The 18,392-nt window shown below is 60.3% G+C and overlaps 1 protein-coding gene across 1 annotated transcript in view; it reads right to left on the bottom strand.

Annotated features, from left to right (window-relative positions):
• IGLON5 (IgLON family member 5) overlaps positions 1-18,183 on the bottom strand; it is a 28,310-nt gene extending 10,127 nt beyond the window's left edge. The window contains exons 1-2 of the mRNA XM_050930769.1: positions 18,103-18,183; positions 3,116-3,194 (exon numbers count right to left, since the gene is read on the bottom strand). Coding sequence (XP_050786726.1) covers positions 3,116-3,194; positions 18,103-18,166 — 143 coding nt within the window. The 5' untranslated portion in view covers positions 18,167-18,183. The remainder of the gene's footprint in view (positions 1-3,115; positions 3,195-18,102) is intronic.
• Between the last annotated feature and the right edge of the window lie 209 nt (positions 18,184-18,392).

The raw sequence follows: 18,392 nt of genomic DNA, 5'->3' as shown, positions 1-18,392 counted from the left end.
CAGCTCCCCCCCAGAGGTGGCTGCATCTCAGCACCTGGCTGAGATAAAGAACCTTGACAGAGTTATTGGAGCTGGGAGCCAGGACTCCTGGGTTCTATCCCAGGCTCTGGGAGGGGAGTGAGGCCTAGTGGTTGGAGCAGGGAGGCTGGCAGCCCGGACTCCTGGGTTCCCTTCTCAGCTCAGGAGCAGTTTTGAGTCCAGACCCAAGGAAGGCGAGATGTCGGAGCTTCTACAGCTCATTCCCCCTCCACATACACACAAAAAACCGGGATCAGCTCCCAGGTCTGGGCTCGCTGGGTTAGCAAAGCTTGGAAAGACGCAGCATATGCAGCAGCCTGTCAATTTAATGCCTGTATGGGGATGTCCCAAAACAAGCCTGCTCTGCCGGTGCCCCTCACTCCTGACCCGCAGCCCCCTGCCAGCCCAGCCCTGCCCCCCCCCCGACTTCTGCCGGTGCCCCTCACTCCTGACCCGCAGCCCCCTGCCAGCCCAGCCCTGCCCCCCCCCCGACTTCTGCCGGTGCCCCTCACTCCTGACCCGCAGTCCCCTGCCATTCCTGCTAGATCCTGTCTGTGAACCCCGCAATCAGCGAGTGAGATTGAATTGGGGGTCTGTTTTCTCTCCTTTAGTGCCACAATCACAAAATAATTCCAGCTCTCAGGGGATCCAGGCGCCAGCACCCAGCAGCCAGGTGGAGCTCTCCCCTGACGGTCAGGGCTGGCCCCGATCCCCCAGGAAGCACTAGGGGGCGCTGTGCTGCAGGGAGCAGGGTGGGGGTCTCTCCCCTGGCAGGCAGGGCTGGCCCCGATGCCCCAGGGTGGCACTAGGGGGCGCTGTGGTGCAGGGGGCGGGGTGGGGGTCTCTCCCCTGGCAGTCAGGGCTGGTCCTGATGCCCCAGGGTGGCACTAGGGGGCGCTGTGCTGCAGGGGGCGGGGTGGGGGTCTCTCCCCTGGCAGTCAGGGCTGGTCTCGATCCCCCAGGCAGCGCTAGGGGGCGCTGTGGTGCAGGGGGCGGGGTGGGGGCTCTCCCCAGTGGTCACGGCTGGCACCGATGCCCCAGGGGTGGGGGTCTCATTCCAAGACCTGTGTGGAGGAGGAGGGGGCGGGGCTCTGGGAGCGCCCCCTGCTGGGTGTGTGTGGCTCACAGCTGGCATGACGGCTCAGAGTCAGTCGGGGGTGGAGGGCAGGGTCACAGACAATGTTAGGGGCTGGGGAGCCAGCCTGGCTTAGGGGGGGCAGGGGTGTTGGAAAGGAAATATGGGGTTGGGGGGCCCTACGGGGGGCTGTGTGGGCTCCCCCTTCCCCTTCAGCACCCACCGCACCCCCCTCCCAGCCGTCCCCCACCCCACCTACCCCCAGGATCTAGGTCAGCCCAGCCCCATCGCCCCAGGGCAGAGCAGAGCGGCTGGGAGGGCTGCAGCGAGGGGGTGGGGGGAGCCGGATCTAGGTCAGCTCTGAGCATGAGTCAGGCTGGCTGGTGCATTGCAGGAGGGAGTGGGGGGTGGGGAAAGAGACACGGGAGATGTGGGGATAGATAGATAGATAGATAGATAGATAGATAGATAGATAGATAGATAGACGGGGTGGATGGGGATAGGTAGATAGAGGGGGTGTCTGGGGAGGGATAGACAGATAGATGGGGTGGATGGGGATGGATAGATAGAGGGGGTCTATGGGTATAGATAGATAGATAGATAGATAGAGGGGGTCTATGGGGATAGATAGATAGAGGGGGTGTGGGGATAGATAGAGGAGGTGGATGAGAATAGATAGATAGAGGAAGTGGATGGGGATAGATAGATAGATAGAGGAGGTGGGGGGGATAGATAAATAGATAGAGGGGGTGGATGGGGATAGATAGAGGAGGTGGATGAGGATAGATAGATAGAGGAGGTGTGGGGGGATAGACATATAGGGGGGGTGGATGGGGATAGATAGACAGATAGAGGGGATGTCTGGGGAGAGACAGATAGAAAGTTAGAGGGGGTGGCCAGGGCTAGACAGAGAGGGTGGATGGGGATACATGGAGTGATCACAACTTTTCACATCCCTTCCTGGTGCTCTGCAAAGGACCCACCCCCCACCCGGCTTTGTTAGCCGAGGGGCCCTGGTTTGGGCACTGCAGCACTCAGCTGTTACGGGCGAGTCTCTCCCGTGTGGTCTGTTACTATAGGGTCTCTTGGCAGTTATTGTTAGGGTCTCTCAAGCACAATTTATCATCACTGAGTCTCTCATCCAAACCCTAATGTTGCACGTTTGTTATTGTAGGGTCTCCATCAAAACACACAGATGAACCCTGCTAGCCCAGCCCTGGGCTCCCCCCCATCCCAGGCCTGCCGCTGTCCCTCACTCTTGACCCGCAGCCCCCTGCCAGCTCAGCCCCAGCCTCCCCCACCATCCCAGCTCTGCTGGTGCCCCTCACTCCCAACCCGCAGCCCCGGCCAGCTCAGCCCCGGCCTCCCCCCAATCCCAGCTCTGCCGATGCCCCTCACTCCCAATCTGCAGCCCCTGCCAGCTCAGCCTCGGCCTCCCCCCAATCTCAGCTCTGCCGGTGCCCCTCAGTCCTAACCTGCAGCCCCCTGCCAGCCCAGCCCTGGTCTCCCCCAATCCCAGTTCTGCTGGTGCCCCTCACTCCCGACCTGCAGCCCCCTGCTAGGCCAGCCCCAGCCTCCCGCGCATCCCAGCTCTGCTGGTGCCCCTAACTCCCGATCCGCAGCCCCCACCAGCTCAGCCCCGGCCTCCCCCGCCAGTCCCAGCTCTGCCAGTGCCCCTCACTCCTGACCCGCAGCCCCCTGCCAGCCCAGCCCTTGCTCTGAAGCAGGGTTTGGGGGGGTGTACATAATCTGGCTTTTTGACAGCATGATCCCCCCCTCTCCTCCGATCTGTTGAGAAGGTGGCAGTGCCTTAGCAGGGCTCCTGTGTTTGGTGTGAACACGATCCCGGCGCAAGGATGAAACATTAGTAGGCCGGGGGCTGCCAACGGCTTCCTGGGGTGAGTGGCATTAGGGGGCGCCCTGCTGCGGGGAGTGGGATGGGGGACCCTCCAGCAGGGGTCAGCAGGGACAGAGACCCCCAGCCTCACCCTCAGGGTGGGGGCCGCTCGGGAAGGGTCTCACCTTAGAATGGCATCGTCCCCTTGACACACGGTGTAGTTGTCGGCCGGCTGATTGTACTCCAGGCTCCGCACCAGGAGCCCTGAGGACAGAAAGAGAGAATGGATGAGACAATGCGTGGGGACGGTGTGCCCGGCGCTGAGATGCAGCCACCTCTGGGGTGGGGCAGCCGGGTAATAGCTGCACATAACACATGAGGCTGGTTCAACTGGTGCTGAGATGCAACTACCTCTGGGGTGGAGCACAGTGGCTGTTTAATTAACAATTCAGTACAATTTCAAATAGGAAGTGAATGAAAATCTCAGCTCGAGGGCGGATTTAGGGAAACCGAATGGAATCGCCCCAGCTGGGGTTTGGCCCAGATCCCCCTATTCAAGCCCTGCCTCTTGGAGGAAATGCTAGGGCCCCTGGGAGCACAGCGCCCCCTAGAGCCGCCCTGGGGCATGGGGATCAGCCCTACAGCCCAGGGCAGAGCTCCCACTCCACTCACACAGCACAGCGCCCCCTAGAGCCGCTCTGGGGCATGGGGACCAGCCCTGACAGCCGGGGGGAGACCCCCACCCCGCTCACACAGCACAGCGCCCCCTAGCGCTGCCCTGGGGCATGGGAACCAACCCTGACAGCCCAGGGCAGAGCTCCCACCCCGCTCACACAGCACAGCGCCCCCTAGCGCTGCCCTGGGGCATGGGGACCGGCCCTAACAGCCGGGGGGAGACCCCCACCCCACTCATACAGCACAGCGCCCCTTAGCAGCCGTTGACTTTGGGGACAGGGGATTCTAACCGAGTTGCTCGAACCCCCTGGAAGGTGAATTCAGCTGAGGCCAGCGGGAGGCGCTCACACGACTCTGCCCCCTACGCAGGGGCCGCTCTGATCCCAGCCCCGGGCGGTTTGTTCCATGCCAGGGGGATTTCGGTGATGAATGCTCCCCCCGCCCCTCCCTCGGGACAGGGAGTCACAGGCCAAGAGCCCCTCAAGCCTCGGCAGCGGCTTGTCTCATTTCAACACCTGCATCTCACCCTTCATTCCCCGCCCCCCATACCATGTAACAATCTCAGAGGAGCCAAGGGCTGGGATCACGGGGGGGCGGCGGGTCGGGAGTGAGGGGCACTGGCAGGGCTGGGATCACGGGGGGGCTGCGGGTCGGGAGTGGGGGGCACCGGCAGGGCTGAGAACACGGGGGGCTGCGGGTCAGGAGTGAGGGACACCGGCAGGGCTGAGATCACGGGGGGCTGCGGGTCGGGAGTGGGGGGCACCGGCAGGGCTAAGATCACGGGGGGCTGCAGGTCAGGAGTGGGGGGCACCGGCAGAGCTGGGGGGATCATGGGGTCCTGTGGGTCAGGAGTGAGGGGCACTGGCAGGGCTGGGGGGGCCAGAGCTGGGATCACGGGGGGCTGAGGGAAGTGGTGGGCACAGGCAGGGCTGGAATCAGGGGGGCTGGGAGGGAGTGGGCGTTACCGGCAGGGCTGGGAGGCAGGGCTGAGATCACGGGGGCTGTGGGTCAGGAGTGCGGGGCACGGACGGGGCTGGGGGTAGTGGGGCGCACAGGCAAGGGTGGAGGGGCAGAGCTGGGATCACGGGGTGCTGTGGGTCAGGATGGGGGGCACAGGCGGGGCTGAGGGGCAGGGCTGGGATCGGGGGTCCTGGGAGCAGTGGGAGCACAGGCAAGGGTGGAGGGGCAGGGCTGGGATCACGGGGTGTTGTGGGTCAGGATGGGGGGCACAGGCGGGGCTGAGGGGCAGGGCTGGGATGGGGGGGCTGGGAGCAGTGGGAGGCACAGGAAAAGGTGGAGGGGCAGGGCTGGGATCGGGAGGCCTGGGAGCAGTGGGGGCACAGGAAAGGGTGGAGGGGCAGGGCTGGGATCACGGGGTGCTGTGGGTCAGGATGGGGGGGCACAGGCGGGGCTGGGGGGCAGGGCTGGGATAGGGGGGCACAGGAAAGGGTGGAGGGGCAGGGCTGGGATCACGGGGACCCTCCCGGCTCCCTCAGGCTGATCCTGACCCGCAGCCACGTGTGTCCCCCCGGCTGAGCGGGGACGTGACTCGGGGGGGCGGCCGGGCCCATGGGGTGACGCGGGGGGGGGGGGCGGCTACTGGCCCGGACGGGGGCGGGGCCGGTCCGTGGCTGCCGGGGAGGAGCCCCCCCCCGGTGACCCGGCCGGACACGGGGTGCGGCGGGCGGGGCGGGCGAGCTGGGGGCTGCCGGTCGGGAGTGAGGGGCACGCGGGGGGGGGGCTGCCTGGCGAAGCGGCTGGGGGGGCGGACAGGAGCGGGGGGGGGGGCGGACGGTCACTTTACATTCAGAGCCAGCGACAAGGTGACGCGGGGAGACGGGCACAGACAGAGCTCGATCATCGCCCGCCGCAGAGCCCGCCCCCTCGCCAGCCCCCCCACCCCCGCCTGCCCCCCCCGCCAGCCCCTGCAGCTCTGCCAGCCCCCTCCCCGCCAGCCCCCTCGCCTTGCCTTCCCCCCCTCCCCAGCCCCTGCCAGCCCCCTGCCCACTCACCCCAGCCCCCTCGCCAGCCCCCCCACCCCAGCCTGCCCCCCCCGCCTGCCCCCGCAGCTCTGCCAGCTCCCTGTCCCCCCACCCCAGCTCTGGGCTCCCCCCGCTCTGCCGGTGCCCCTCACTCCCGCCGCCGCAAGCCCAGCTCCTATGGGGGGGGGGGGTTAAAGTGGCTCTCGCTGCATGACTAATAACACCCCTCCCCCCACCAGTCCCAGGCTAATTCAGGTGATTCATGGAGCCTGGCCAGGATTCACACCGAGTCTAAATGCAGGAGTGGGGGCTGGGAGCCCGGACTCCTGGGTTCTCTCCCCGCTGGGGGCCGTGCAGTGATCTGAGCCAAGGCCTCGAGCTGGGAAGAAAATGCAGCAAATAAAACTGGAGACAGTGTGTGTAATAATGATCCTCGGGGCGTCCTTAGCCAGCTCCGGGTGTGTGGGGGGGGGAGGGCGTGGGGGGGGGGTCCCTGCTGCCCTGTGTTACATACTGCACCCCCGTACCTGATCGCTCAGACGCACACACCCCACAGTCCCTCCAGGACAGACAGACAGACACACACTTCCCTAGGGCAGGGTAACCCCATTTAAATGCCACCCCACCCGCCCCCCACTCTCAGTCTGGCACAGAAGTGGGGGAGGCAGTCAGCTCTCTGCCTCCCTGAAACCAGAAGCCAGCTCAGGGCCACGCACTACCCTCCTCACCCCTGGGGGAAACTGAGGCAGTGATTGGGCCAGTAGGTTTCCCACTTCTCCTTGGGGCACTTTCAGGGGGCGAGTTCTGATGTTAGTCCCGAGTCACCCTCTGCCTGCACCGGCGCCAGGGCCGGATTTCAATAGCGAGAGGGGGGGTCTGCGGACGATGGGCAGGGCCCGCGAGAGAAGGTACCTATGTATTCATCCACCCATCCCCTCCCCCGAGCTGCCTGACAGATCCTTCCCATCCCCTCGCTCACACCCATACACTTCTCACCTGCCCAGCTTTGCGTTCCCCATTTGGGGGGGAGAGGAGAACAAGGGGGTCATGCCTGTGAGCCTCAGTTTCCCCTCCCATCCCTCCTCTCTCACTAGCTTCTCTCCAGGTCCCCCTGCTCCAGATTCTTCAGTCCCTGCCATGCTGCGGTGGGATCCCAGTTGAGTGGGGCTGGGGAGGAGGGTGGGGATCCAATGCTGGAATTGGGTGCAAAGGAGCGTTGGGGGCGGGGGGGAGAGGAAATTGCCATCTTCCCCCAAAGCAGGGAGACGCTGATAGGAGCTGGCGGGGCTGCAGTCCCCTCCTTCGCGGCTTCCCGTGCTGGTGGCCTTTTCAAAATCAATAAGCTCTTTCTGAATCGCTTGCTCAGACGGGGTGTCATGTCGGTGTCTCAGCCTGTGTGTCTTGGCCCTGGTGACTCCCCGCCCCCCACAGCGACACGCTGAGAGCTGGGGCCCCCCAACTCATGAGACAGCCTCCTCTAAATCACGTTTGCCCCCCACAAAATCATATTGTTGCCGTCAGCCCCATGATGCCTAGAACGAGGCTGTTTATCTTCAAAATTGTGAGCTTGCTGTGCCAAATCATGAGATCTTCTTCAAAACGTGCAAGACTGCCCCCCGACTGGGACATTACCATAAAAACCAGAATACTGCCTTCCCCGTTGCAGGATTGCCCCCAAAGACAGGACATGGCCTTGAGAATCAGAAACCTGCTGCCATAAATCATGACCGGGCCCTCACAACCGCGAGACCGTGCCCCCCCAAATCACCAGACCACCGTCCAACCCCAGCGACTGCCCCGCAAAAATCACACGTTTACCGTCAAAATCACCGGCTCGCCTCAGAACTCCCCAACTGTCCTGCTAAATCGTATGAGCATCACTGACAGCAGGAGACTGTCCCGCAAAATAACGAATTCACCGTCAAAATCAGGAGATGGAGCCGAAATCATAACAATCCCCCCAAATCCCGAGACTGCACCCAAATCACAACACTGGCCTCAAATCACAAGATTTTAAAGAGTCATAAATTTGAGGTCTTTATTTGCCTGCTGGGTTCCTGGACCCTGGGGGAGAAAAAAATCACATCTTTACGCTTTCTTCCCCAACCACGGGAGATGGAACCAGACAATTTTAGTGAACTCAGCTGCTCCAGGTGGAGTCACGTCTTGAAACAACTCCTGTATATTGAGCTGTGATGAAGAGTTGAAGCAGACAGGTCAGTACTGTATGAGATAGACAGATAGATAGATAGATAGAGGGGGTGGCTGGGGATGGATAGCTGGGACGTCTGGGGATAGATCTCCAGATAGAGGGCAGCTCTGTGGGGAAAGGGATGGATAGATAGATAGAAGGAGTGGATGGGGATAGATAGATAGGTAGATAGAAGGGGTGGATGGGGATAGGTAGATAGGTAGAGGGGGTGGATGGGGATGGATAGATAGGTAGAGGGGGTGGATGGGGATGGATAGGTGGATAGATGGGACGTCCGGGGATAGCTCTGCAGACAGAGGGCAGCTCTGTGGGGGAAGGGATAGATAGATAGATAGATAGGTAGAGGGGGTGGATGGGGACAGGTAGATAGGTAGAGGGGGTGGATGGGGATAGGTAGAGGGGGTGGATGGGGATGGATAGATAGGTAGAGGGGGTGGATGGGGATGGATAGATAGATAGAGGGGGTGGATGGGGATAGGTAGATAGATAGATAGAAGGGGTGGATGGGGATAGATAGATAGGTAGAGGGGGTGGATGGGGATAGGTAGAGGGGGTGGATGGGGACAGGTAGATAGATAGAGGGGGTGGATGGGGACAGGTAGATAGATAGAGGGGGTGGATGGGGACAGGTAGATAGATAGATAGAAGGGGTGGATGGGGATAGATAGATAGGTAGAGGGGGTGGATGGGGATAGGTAGAGGGGGTGGATGGGGATAGGTAGAGGGGGTGGATGGGGTGGATGGGGATGGATAGATGGGACGTCCGGGGATAGATCTGCAGACAGAGGGCAGCTCTGTGGGGGAAGGGATGGATAGATAGATAGAGGGGGTGGATGGGGATAGGTAGAGGGGGTGGATGGGGATGGATAGATAGATAGAGGGGGTGGATGGGGATAGGTAGATAGGTAAAGGGGGTGGATGGGGATGGATAGATAGGTAGATGGGATGTCTGGGGATAGATCTGCAGACAGAGGGCAGCTCTGGGGGGAAGGGATGGATAGGTAGGTAGAGGGGGTGGATGGGGATAGGTAGGTAGAGGGGATGTCCGGGGATAGATCTGCAGACAGAGGGCAGCTCTGCGGGGAGGGATGGACGCAGGCTGCAGCGTTAATCACTCGCTCGCTCTCTGTCTCTCCAATCTCTCTCTAGACCATTGTCCTCAGCTCCTTTGTTTTGATGCTGAGTTGTCATCCTCCCCGCCCCCACCCTGCCCTTTCCAGAGGCAGCTGGCCTGAGAACAGGGAAGCCCAAGGCCCTGGCAGAAGCTCCCTCTCGGTTCACTTCCCCTGCCCCCTCCCCATTTCTGGGTGTGTGTGTGGGGGGGTCCCTCTGCATTGAATCCCATCACTACAGGGGCCAGCCAAGGGGACCTTATGGCCCAGCGTGAAAGCGCCTGCCTGGCGCAGCAATCCCAGCGACAATGAACAGTGTGTGTGTCCCTGCTGCTGGGGAGAGAACCCAGGAGTCCTGGCTCCCAGCCCTCCCCCACTCAATCCCACTAGGCCCCACTTCCCTCCCAGAGCTAGAACCCAGGCGTCATGGCTCCCAGCCCTCCCCTCCCCATCCCACTAGGCCCCACTTCCCTCCCAGAGCTAGAACCCAGGCGTCATGGCTCCCAGCCCTCCCCCACTCAATCCCACTAGGCCCCACTCCCCTCCCAGAGCTAGAACCCAGGAGTCCTGGCTCTCAGCCCTCCCCCCCATCCCACTAGGCCCCACTTCCCTCCCAGAGCTAGAACCCAGACGTCATGGCTCGCAGCCCTCCCCCCCCATCCCACTAGGCCCCACTCCCCTCCCAGAGCTAGAACCCAGGAGTCCTGGCTCCCAGCCGTCCCACACTCTAACCACTAGTTCAGAGATGGGAAAACTGTCAGGGCCGCCCAGAGGATTTAGGGCAATTCGGGGGCCCCTTCCATAAAAAGAAAGTTGCAATACTATAGAATACTATATTCTAGTGAGAGCCCCTGCACGGCCCGGGGCAAATTGCCTCACTTTGCCTCCCACTCTGGGCAGCCCTGCAAACTGTGGCCCACGGGACCCTCCTGCCCGGCCCCTGAGCTCCCAGCCAGGGACACTAGCCCCCGGGCCCTCCCTGCTGGTCCCCCACCCCTGCAGCCTCAGCTCACCCCACCACCAGTGCAAGGCTCTGGGCGGAGGGGCTGTGAGCCCCTGGGGCAGCACGTGCTCCAGGCAGCGCAGTGAGGGGGCAGGGAGCGGGGTTGGATAGAGGGCAGGGGAATTCGGGGTGTGGAGGGGAACAGAAGGGTTGAATGGGTGCAGGAGTCCCAGGGGGCAGTCAGGAAGGAGGGGGGGGTTGGATGGGGCGGCAGGGGGCAATCACGAAGGAGGGGGGGTTGGATGGGGTGGCAGGGGACAGTCAGGGCAGGGGGCAGTCAGGAAGGAGGGGTGGGTTGGATGGGGTGGCAGGGGGCAGTCGGGGCAGGGGGCTGTCAGGAAGGTGTGGGGGTTGGATGGGGCGGCAGGGGGGCAGTCAGGAAGGAGGGGGATTGGATGGGGTGGCAGGGGGCAGTTCGGGCAGGAGTTCCAGGGGCAGTCAGGGGACAGACAGCAGGGGGGGTTGGATAGAGGGCAGGGGAGTTCAGGGTGGTGGTTGGGGGCAGGGGTGTGGATAGGGGTTGGGGTGGCCAGAGGGCGGGGAATGGGGGGTTGAATGGGTGCAGGGGTCCTAGGAAGGGGCAGTCAGAAAGGAGGGAGGTTGGAGAGGGTGGCAGGGGGCAGTCAGGGGTGGGTGTTCCGGGGCTGGTCAGGGGACAGGCAGTGGGGGGGAGTGAGATGGAGCAGGGGTCCCAGGGGAGGCTGTGAGGGGCCTAGAAGCAGGGGTGGGGGGAAATAGGGGGCAGGGGCTGGGCCATGCCTGGCTGTTTGGGGAGGCACAGCCTCCCCAAACTAGCCCTCCATACAATTTCCAAAACCCGATGTGGCCCTCAAGCCAAAGTGTTTGCCCACCCCTGCACTAGACCCCACTCCCCTCCCCGAGAACCCAGGAGTCCTGGCTCCCAGCTCCCCCTGCTCTGACCACTAGACCCCACTCCCCTCCCAGGGCTGGGGAGAGAACCCAGGAGTCCTGGCTCCCAGCCCCTCCCCCACTCTAACTACTAGACACCACTCCCCTTCTGGAGCTGGGGAGAGAACCCAGGAGTCCTTGCTCTCAGATCGACTCCCAGCCTGGCAAAGGAAGAGGGAAAGAGGCAGAGCTGCTTTGTCACTGCCAAACTCCTAATGGGGGAAGATTTGTCTATTTCACACGCCCCCCCGCCCCCCCGCAGCTCAGTCCAGCCAATTCAGGTTCATTTCAGGGGATTGGTGGGAAGTGGGGGGGTGGAGGGGCGACCCTACAATAACAAACCAGCATGCACAGCCCCAGGGGTTCTGAGAGAAACCACAACAGCGCTGCCCTTCCGAGTGACCCTACCATAACCAGGGTCTCCGTCCTGGCCCCTCCCCTCCCCACAACCATTCGGCAGGGGATCCCCCAGCTCTGCCCCCCAAGAGATCCAGCTATTCATCCACCCGCTCTTTATCTCGCTGTCCACCTCTCCTTTACCTATTCCCCCCTTCTGGCTCCCTCGCCATTGTCTGGAGCCATCCACCCTCCCTGGTCCTGTCTAACCGTTTCCCCTCTCTTCATCCATCACCTCCCTCCCTCCATCCGCTCTGGTTCTCCCCCCCCCACCCATTTATCTATCTGCCCACCAGGGGACGAGGCCGACTGCCCCGTGGGACTTCACAGAGGAGAAGTCAATGAACTGGTTTGCGGGTCCATCAATTCGAGGGGCAATGGGCACCTAGAGAGCGGGGCTCCCCGTCCCATCAGGTCTGCTGCCCCTTCCCCACTGTGCCCAGAGCCCCAACTGCCCTGGCGCGCAGATGGGGAAGGGGTCGAACCCCCTTGGGGAGCATGTGGGGCCTGGGGAGCTTCAGCTACGGGACTGAAGAGGTGAGGGGGTGGCTGGGGATAGATAGATAGATAGATAGAGGGGGTGGCTGGGGATAGATAGATAGATAGATAGATAGAGGGGGTGGCTGGGGATAGATAGATAGAGGGGGTGGCTGGGGATAGATAGATAGAGGGGGTGGCTGGGGATAGATAGATAGATAGATAGATAGATAGATAGAGGGGGTGGCTGGGGATAGATAGATAGATAGATAGATAGATAGATAGATAGATAGAGGGGGTGGCTGGGGATAGATAGATAGATAGATAGATAGATAGATAGATAGATAGAGGGGGTGGCTGGGGATAGATAGATAGATAGATAGATAGATAGATAGATAGAGGGGGTGGCTGGGGATAGATAGATAGATAGATAGATAGATAGATAGATAGATAGATAGATAGATAGATAGAGGGGGTGGCTGGGGATAGATAGATAGATAGAGGGGATGGATGGATAGATAGATGCAGGTGGTGGATGGGGATGGATAGTTAGACATGCATTGAAATCTACCCTGATTTCTCTTCTACACCAGCATTTAGTACCTGTTAGTATGTTCCTCTATCACTAACACACAACAACATGCAGACACACACCCACCAAGAGACACATGCAAACCCATACAGAAATGGGCACGCACACATACACCCTGTCCACAAACACTCTCATGCACATAAATGCACAATCACAACACAACCACACCAGTACACTCACACACACGACACCACCCAGTGTGTGTTCATACAAACATGTACTGTCTCACAAACACATGTACCTCATAAAAGAGAGTCATTCTAACAAACATACACTGACACACACAACTGCATACACACAACCACATACAATCTCACCAACACACAGACTTACACACAGTCTCATAACACATCACACACATTCTCACAAGCAGTGTGACACACACAAACACAGACACAAAACCACACACCTTCTCCTGAACTCAGACATCCACGAACACCACACACCCTCAACCGCACACAGACACACACAAATGTGCAAACACACTGCCTAGCCTTTTTACTGCTGTCAGACACAACATCTCTGGGCGGGGGAGGGGGCAGAGGACCAACATTGCACCGATTGTAGTCAACCCCATTCCACTGATCGTACGACGGCAACACTCCTGAATCCGCCTGTTGTCTCTTGTGGTACACTCCCACTGGGCGCCGTCTGGGACAGGCACTGGGTTATTTTTTTGTCCTGAGTCTGTACAGTGCCTGGCGCAGTGGTGACAACAGGCACTTGTAGTGCAATGGTAACACAAAGTCGGTCAGAAAGATCCAGTATTGACCCGATCCTCAAAGGCTGTTGTTTTAAAGGATTCCCGATGCGCCGTCAGCACCGGGCTCTGGGCAGAAAGGGGCGGGACATGGTGCCAAGCGCCGGGATTTGGCTGCCCTCCAGTGGCTCCCTGCTCTCCCAAGGGGCAGGACGGGCAAAGCCCCCCCAGCACAGGGTGTCCTGCCCCTGCCTGGCGCTGCCCCAAGACTCAGTCATAGGATTGAGTCAGATCTGAGACCGCCATGATGTCCGGAGTTGCTGCACCAACCAGAGACCCCCCGGCTGGCACAACGGCCCCTAGGAGACGCTGCACGTTTGAGTTCGTTACGCCGAGGCCAGGGCAGATACCGAGCATTCCCCGTCCCCTTTGAGCCGCGAGTTTCATTATTAATTGTAACCAGCCCGATACCGAGAACACCGACCCCCAGAGCTCCCGTGAGCAAACCGGTGCCGAGGGCATCGCTCCAGGACATTGCAGCGGGCGGGTTTTATCCCATGCGCCGGTCTGCTCTCCAGGACCCCTGGCGCCCAGGGACGCAGCAATAACCCTGTTTGACAGCTGGGAAATTGAGGCACAGAGACACTAAGTGACTGGCCAAGTCACCCAGCAATCTGCGATGGAGCAGAGATCTCAGCCGTGGGAGCCCGTATGTCACGCCGGAAGCCAAACCACTGGTCCACCCTTCCAACAGCAAAACCACCAACCCAGTTACATCAACCCCAGTCACGGCAACGCCGCTGACCCCAATCGTGCCAACGGAGCCCACCGACCCCAGTCAGCTCGGCCCACCGACCCCAGTCATGGCATTTCCCCAACCACAGAACGCCAACGTCACCGGTCCAATCACCTCAACTCATCGACCTCAATAACGCCAGCCAATCCCACCAACCTAATCACGCCATCGGACCCCACCGACCCCAAGCATGCCAGTGCTCTGACCCCAAGAACCTCAGCCCCCGGACCCAGTAATGCCACCTACCAACCCCGTAATGCCACCGATGCAAGAACCTCAATCACCAAAACAGAGTCAGCTCCACTGACCCCCATCCTGCCAACCCATCCCCCTGACCCCCACCCAGCCAACCGACCCCCTGACCCCCATCCAGCCAACCCTGGATGACCCCCACCCCGCCAACTGACTCCCATCCAGCTAACCCATCTCCCCGACCCCCATTCCGCCAACCGATCCCCAAGCCCCCACCCAGCCCACCAATAGACCCTCCCAACCCCCATCCTGCCAACTGACCCCCCATCCCACCAACCGACCCCCTGACCCCCACTCTGCCAACTGTCTCCCATCCAGCCAACCAATCCCCTGGGCCCCCATCCCGCCAACTGACCCCTTGACCCCCATCCAGCCAACCCCCCTGGACAACCCCCATCCTGCCAACTGACTCGCATCCCGCCAACCAATTCCCATCCAACCAACCCATCCCCCTGGCCCCCATCCCGCCAACCGAGTCCCCCGACCCCCATCCTGCCAACCAACCCCAATCTTGCCAGCCGACCATCCCAACCCCTATCCCGCCAACCGACGCCCCCCTAACCCCTATCCACTAACTGACCAATACCAACCCCATCCTTCCAACACTCATAATATCAACATACCCACACGAGCTACAGGCGCCCCGCAAATCCCATTGCCAGCATGTCAGTCCCACAGATCCTGGCGCTTCCAATCCCACAATGTGCTTGTTATTAACATCCCCTGTGTGACCTCAGCCCCACGTAACACCGTCCCCTCCTCTTCTGGATGGAGGAATTAAATGCCACTATCGGCCTGGATCCTCTGCGGTTTCTACAGCCCAGTGAGGTGCTGCCGCGCTGGGGCTGGCCGGGCTCAGAGCCACGTCGCAGGGACCCTACAAACCTGGACAGCCGAGTCCCCAGGGGCTCAGCCAGGCTTCCCGCGGCTGCCGAGTCCCCGGGTACCAGGGCAGACAGGAGCAGAGGAAATGAACTCAGCGTGGCCACAGAGAGTAACCTGGCGGGTCTGCGCCTGCATCCACCCCGCACCCTCCAGCTAGCTAACCCCGTACGCACCTCTCTATCCTCACATCCATCTAACCCCGTACGCACCTCTCCATCCCCCTACGCCCCATCCATCTAACCCCGTACACACCTCTCTACCCATCCCCCACCCTCTATCCCCCCATCCCCCAACCCTCTATCCCCCATCTATCTAACCCCGTACGCACCTCTCTATCCTCCCATCCATCTAACCCCGTACGCACCTCTCCATCCCCCTACGCCCCATCCATCTAACCCCGTACACACCTCTCTACCCATCCCCCACCCTCTATCCCCCATCCCCCAACCCTCTATCCCCCATCTATCTAACCCCGTACGCACCTCTCTATCCTCCCATCCATCTAACCCCGTACGCACCTCTCCATCCCCCTACGCCCCATCTATCTAACCCCGTACGCACCTCTCTACCCATCCCACCCCTCTATCCCCCCATCCCTCAACCCTCTATCCCCCATCCATCTAACCCCGTACACACCTCTCTACCCATCTCCCACTCCTCTATCCCCCCATCCCCCAACCCTCTATCCCCCATCTATCTAACCCCGTACGCACCTCTCTATCCCCCCCTCTATCCCCCATCCATCTAACCCCATACACACCTCTCTACCCATCCCCCACCCCTCTATCCTCCCATCCCCCAACCCTCTATCCCCCCATCCATCTAACCCCGTACACACCTCTCAACCCACCCCCCATCCCTCTATCCCACCATCCCTCTATCCCCCATCTATCTAACCCCGTACGCACCTCTCTACCCATCCCCCACCCCTCTATCCTCCCATCCCCCAACCCTCTATCCCCCCATCCATCTAACCCCATACACACCTCTCTACCCACCCCCCATCCCTCTATCCCTCTATCCCCCATCTATCTAACCCCGTACACACCTCTCTACCCATCCCCCACCCCTCTATCCTCCCATCCCCCAACCCTCTATCCCCCCATCTAACCCCATACACACCTCTCTACCCACCCCCCATCCCTCTATCCCTCGATCCCCCATCCATCTAACCCCGTACACACCTCTCTACCCATCCCCCACCCCTCTATCCTCCCATCCCCCAACCCTCTATCCCCCATCTATCTAACCCCGTACGCACCTCTCTATCCCCCCGCCCCTCTATCCTCCCATCCATCTAACCCCGTACGCACCTCTCCATCCCCCTATGCCCCATCCATCTAACATCGTACACACCTCTCTACCCATCCCCCACCCCTCTATCCATCCATCTAACCCTGTACGCACCTCTCTACCCATCCCCCACCCCTTTATCCCCCATCCATCTAACCCCGTATGCACCTCTCTACCCATCCCCCAACCCTCTATCCCCCATCTAACCCCATGCGCACCTCTCTACCCATCCCCCCACAGCCCTCTATCTACCCATCCCCCACCCCTCTATCCATCCATCCATTCCCCCATCCATCTATCCCCATACGCACCTCTCTATCCACTCACCCCCGCAGCCTTCTATCCATCTATCCCTCCATCTCCCCTCCATCCATCCCCCCTCCATCTATCTAACCCCATATGCACCGCTCTATCCACCCATCCCCCCCACAGCCCTCTATCCATCCATCTATCCCCCACCCCTCTATCCATCCACTCCCCATCTATCCCAATATGCACCTCTCTATCCATCCATCCCACCACAGCCTTCTAGCCATCCATTCCCCACCTCCTATGCATTCATCCCCCCTCCATCTATCTAACCCCATACCCCCCCTCTATCCACCCATCTATCCATCCATCTAACCCCATACGCACCTCTCTACCCATCCTCCCCACAGCCCTTAATCTACCCATCCACCCATTCCCTCAAGACCCCTATCTATCTATCCACCCATCCAGCTTTCTATGCTCACACCCCCACCTATCCACCCATCTCCACCCACGTCTCTATCTATGGATCTAACATCTCTACATATCCTTCCTTTTCTTTCTTGGCCATACACCAGGGTCCATGTGTGTCTCTCTCTTCCCATATCATTCTCTCCTTCTATCCATCACCCGAGCCACACATCCCTTTCCGTCCCCTTCCACAGCTAGAGGGCTGCCTCCTCGTCGCCCCCACGGCACAGCCACCCACTCCCACACGCGGTACATGTGTGTCCACACACTCGCAGAGGAAATAGTTTGTATTCTAAGCGGTACAGAGAGAGGGGGGGATTCTGTATTCCAGAGACACACACACAGAGGAGAAAATACGATTATTTCAGAGAAACACAAGCACTATACAATTGTATTTCAGCAGTGTAGACTCACACACACAAATTGCGTATGCCAGTGATAGATGGTAATAGATGCAAACTGCCTACTCCAGAGGTACATATGCATAGTGATAGATAATTAGTCAATATTCTGGTAGCGTGAACACACACACACACACACACAAATTGTGTCTACTGGAGATATAAATGGACATGGAGATAAAATATCATTATTCCAGTGGCAAAACACAGAGAGATCAAATTTGTGTCTCAGTGTTAAACTGTGTATTCCAATGAAACACACACACATCAAATTGTGCATCCCAAAGGTACACACACACACACACACACTATTCTAGAGATGATACATACACCCAGAAATAAAAATTGTGCATTCCAGAGGTGCGCACACACACTGAGCAGGGCCCATCCTCTCCAGCAGGAGGCAGCAGGGACACACACACACACAAACATCAGATTGTGTATCCCATTTGCAAACCCAGATCAACCTGTGCACCCCCCTTGGATAAATGCAGGCTAAGAGAGAAAATTGTGGGTCCCTGTGCCTGGGACACACAGAGAGCAAATTGTGCACCCCAGAGGCGCACGCCAAATTGTGCATCCTAGTGCCTCTCTCTCACACACACGCAGATCAAATGGTGCATCCTCGTGTTTCACACTCGGAGCAAATTGTGCACCCAGGGGCACACCTCGAGGTGTGTACACCCCCCCACCCGCACCCCGCGGGCTCAGCCCCTCCGGCAGGGGGCCACACCCCCCCAACCCCCCCGGGCCAGGCACTGCGGTACCTCGGCAGAGCAGGAGCAGCCCCAGCCTGCAGAGCAGCCAGCCCGGCCAGGCGGCCCCGCTCATCGCGGCTCCGGCTCCGGCTCCGGCCCCGGGGATGCGGCGGGACGGGACTGGACGGGACTGGACGGGACGGGCGGACGGAGCGACCCCCGGCGCGTCAGATCGGGGCTGCGCGGGGGAGGGGGCAGCGGGGGGGGGAGGGCGGTGACGTGTGCTGGGGGGATGGATGGAATGTTAACAGCGATCGAGGGGGAGCGACCAATCAGGGGCCAGGAGCGGGAGGGGCGGG

The sequence above is a fragment of the Gopherus flavomarginatus genome, chromosome 20 (genome assembly GCF_025201925.1).
Source record: "Gopherus flavomarginatus isolate rGopFla2 chromosome 20, rGopFla2.mat.asm, whole genome shotgun sequence".
In the NCBI taxonomy this organism is placed as follows: domain Eukaryota; kingdom Metazoa; phylum Chordata; order Testudines; family Testudinidae; genus Gopherus; species Gopherus flavomarginatus.
The sequence above is the reverse complement of the archived record's forward strand: the minus strand, read 5'-3'. Positions and strand labels throughout refer to the sequence as shown.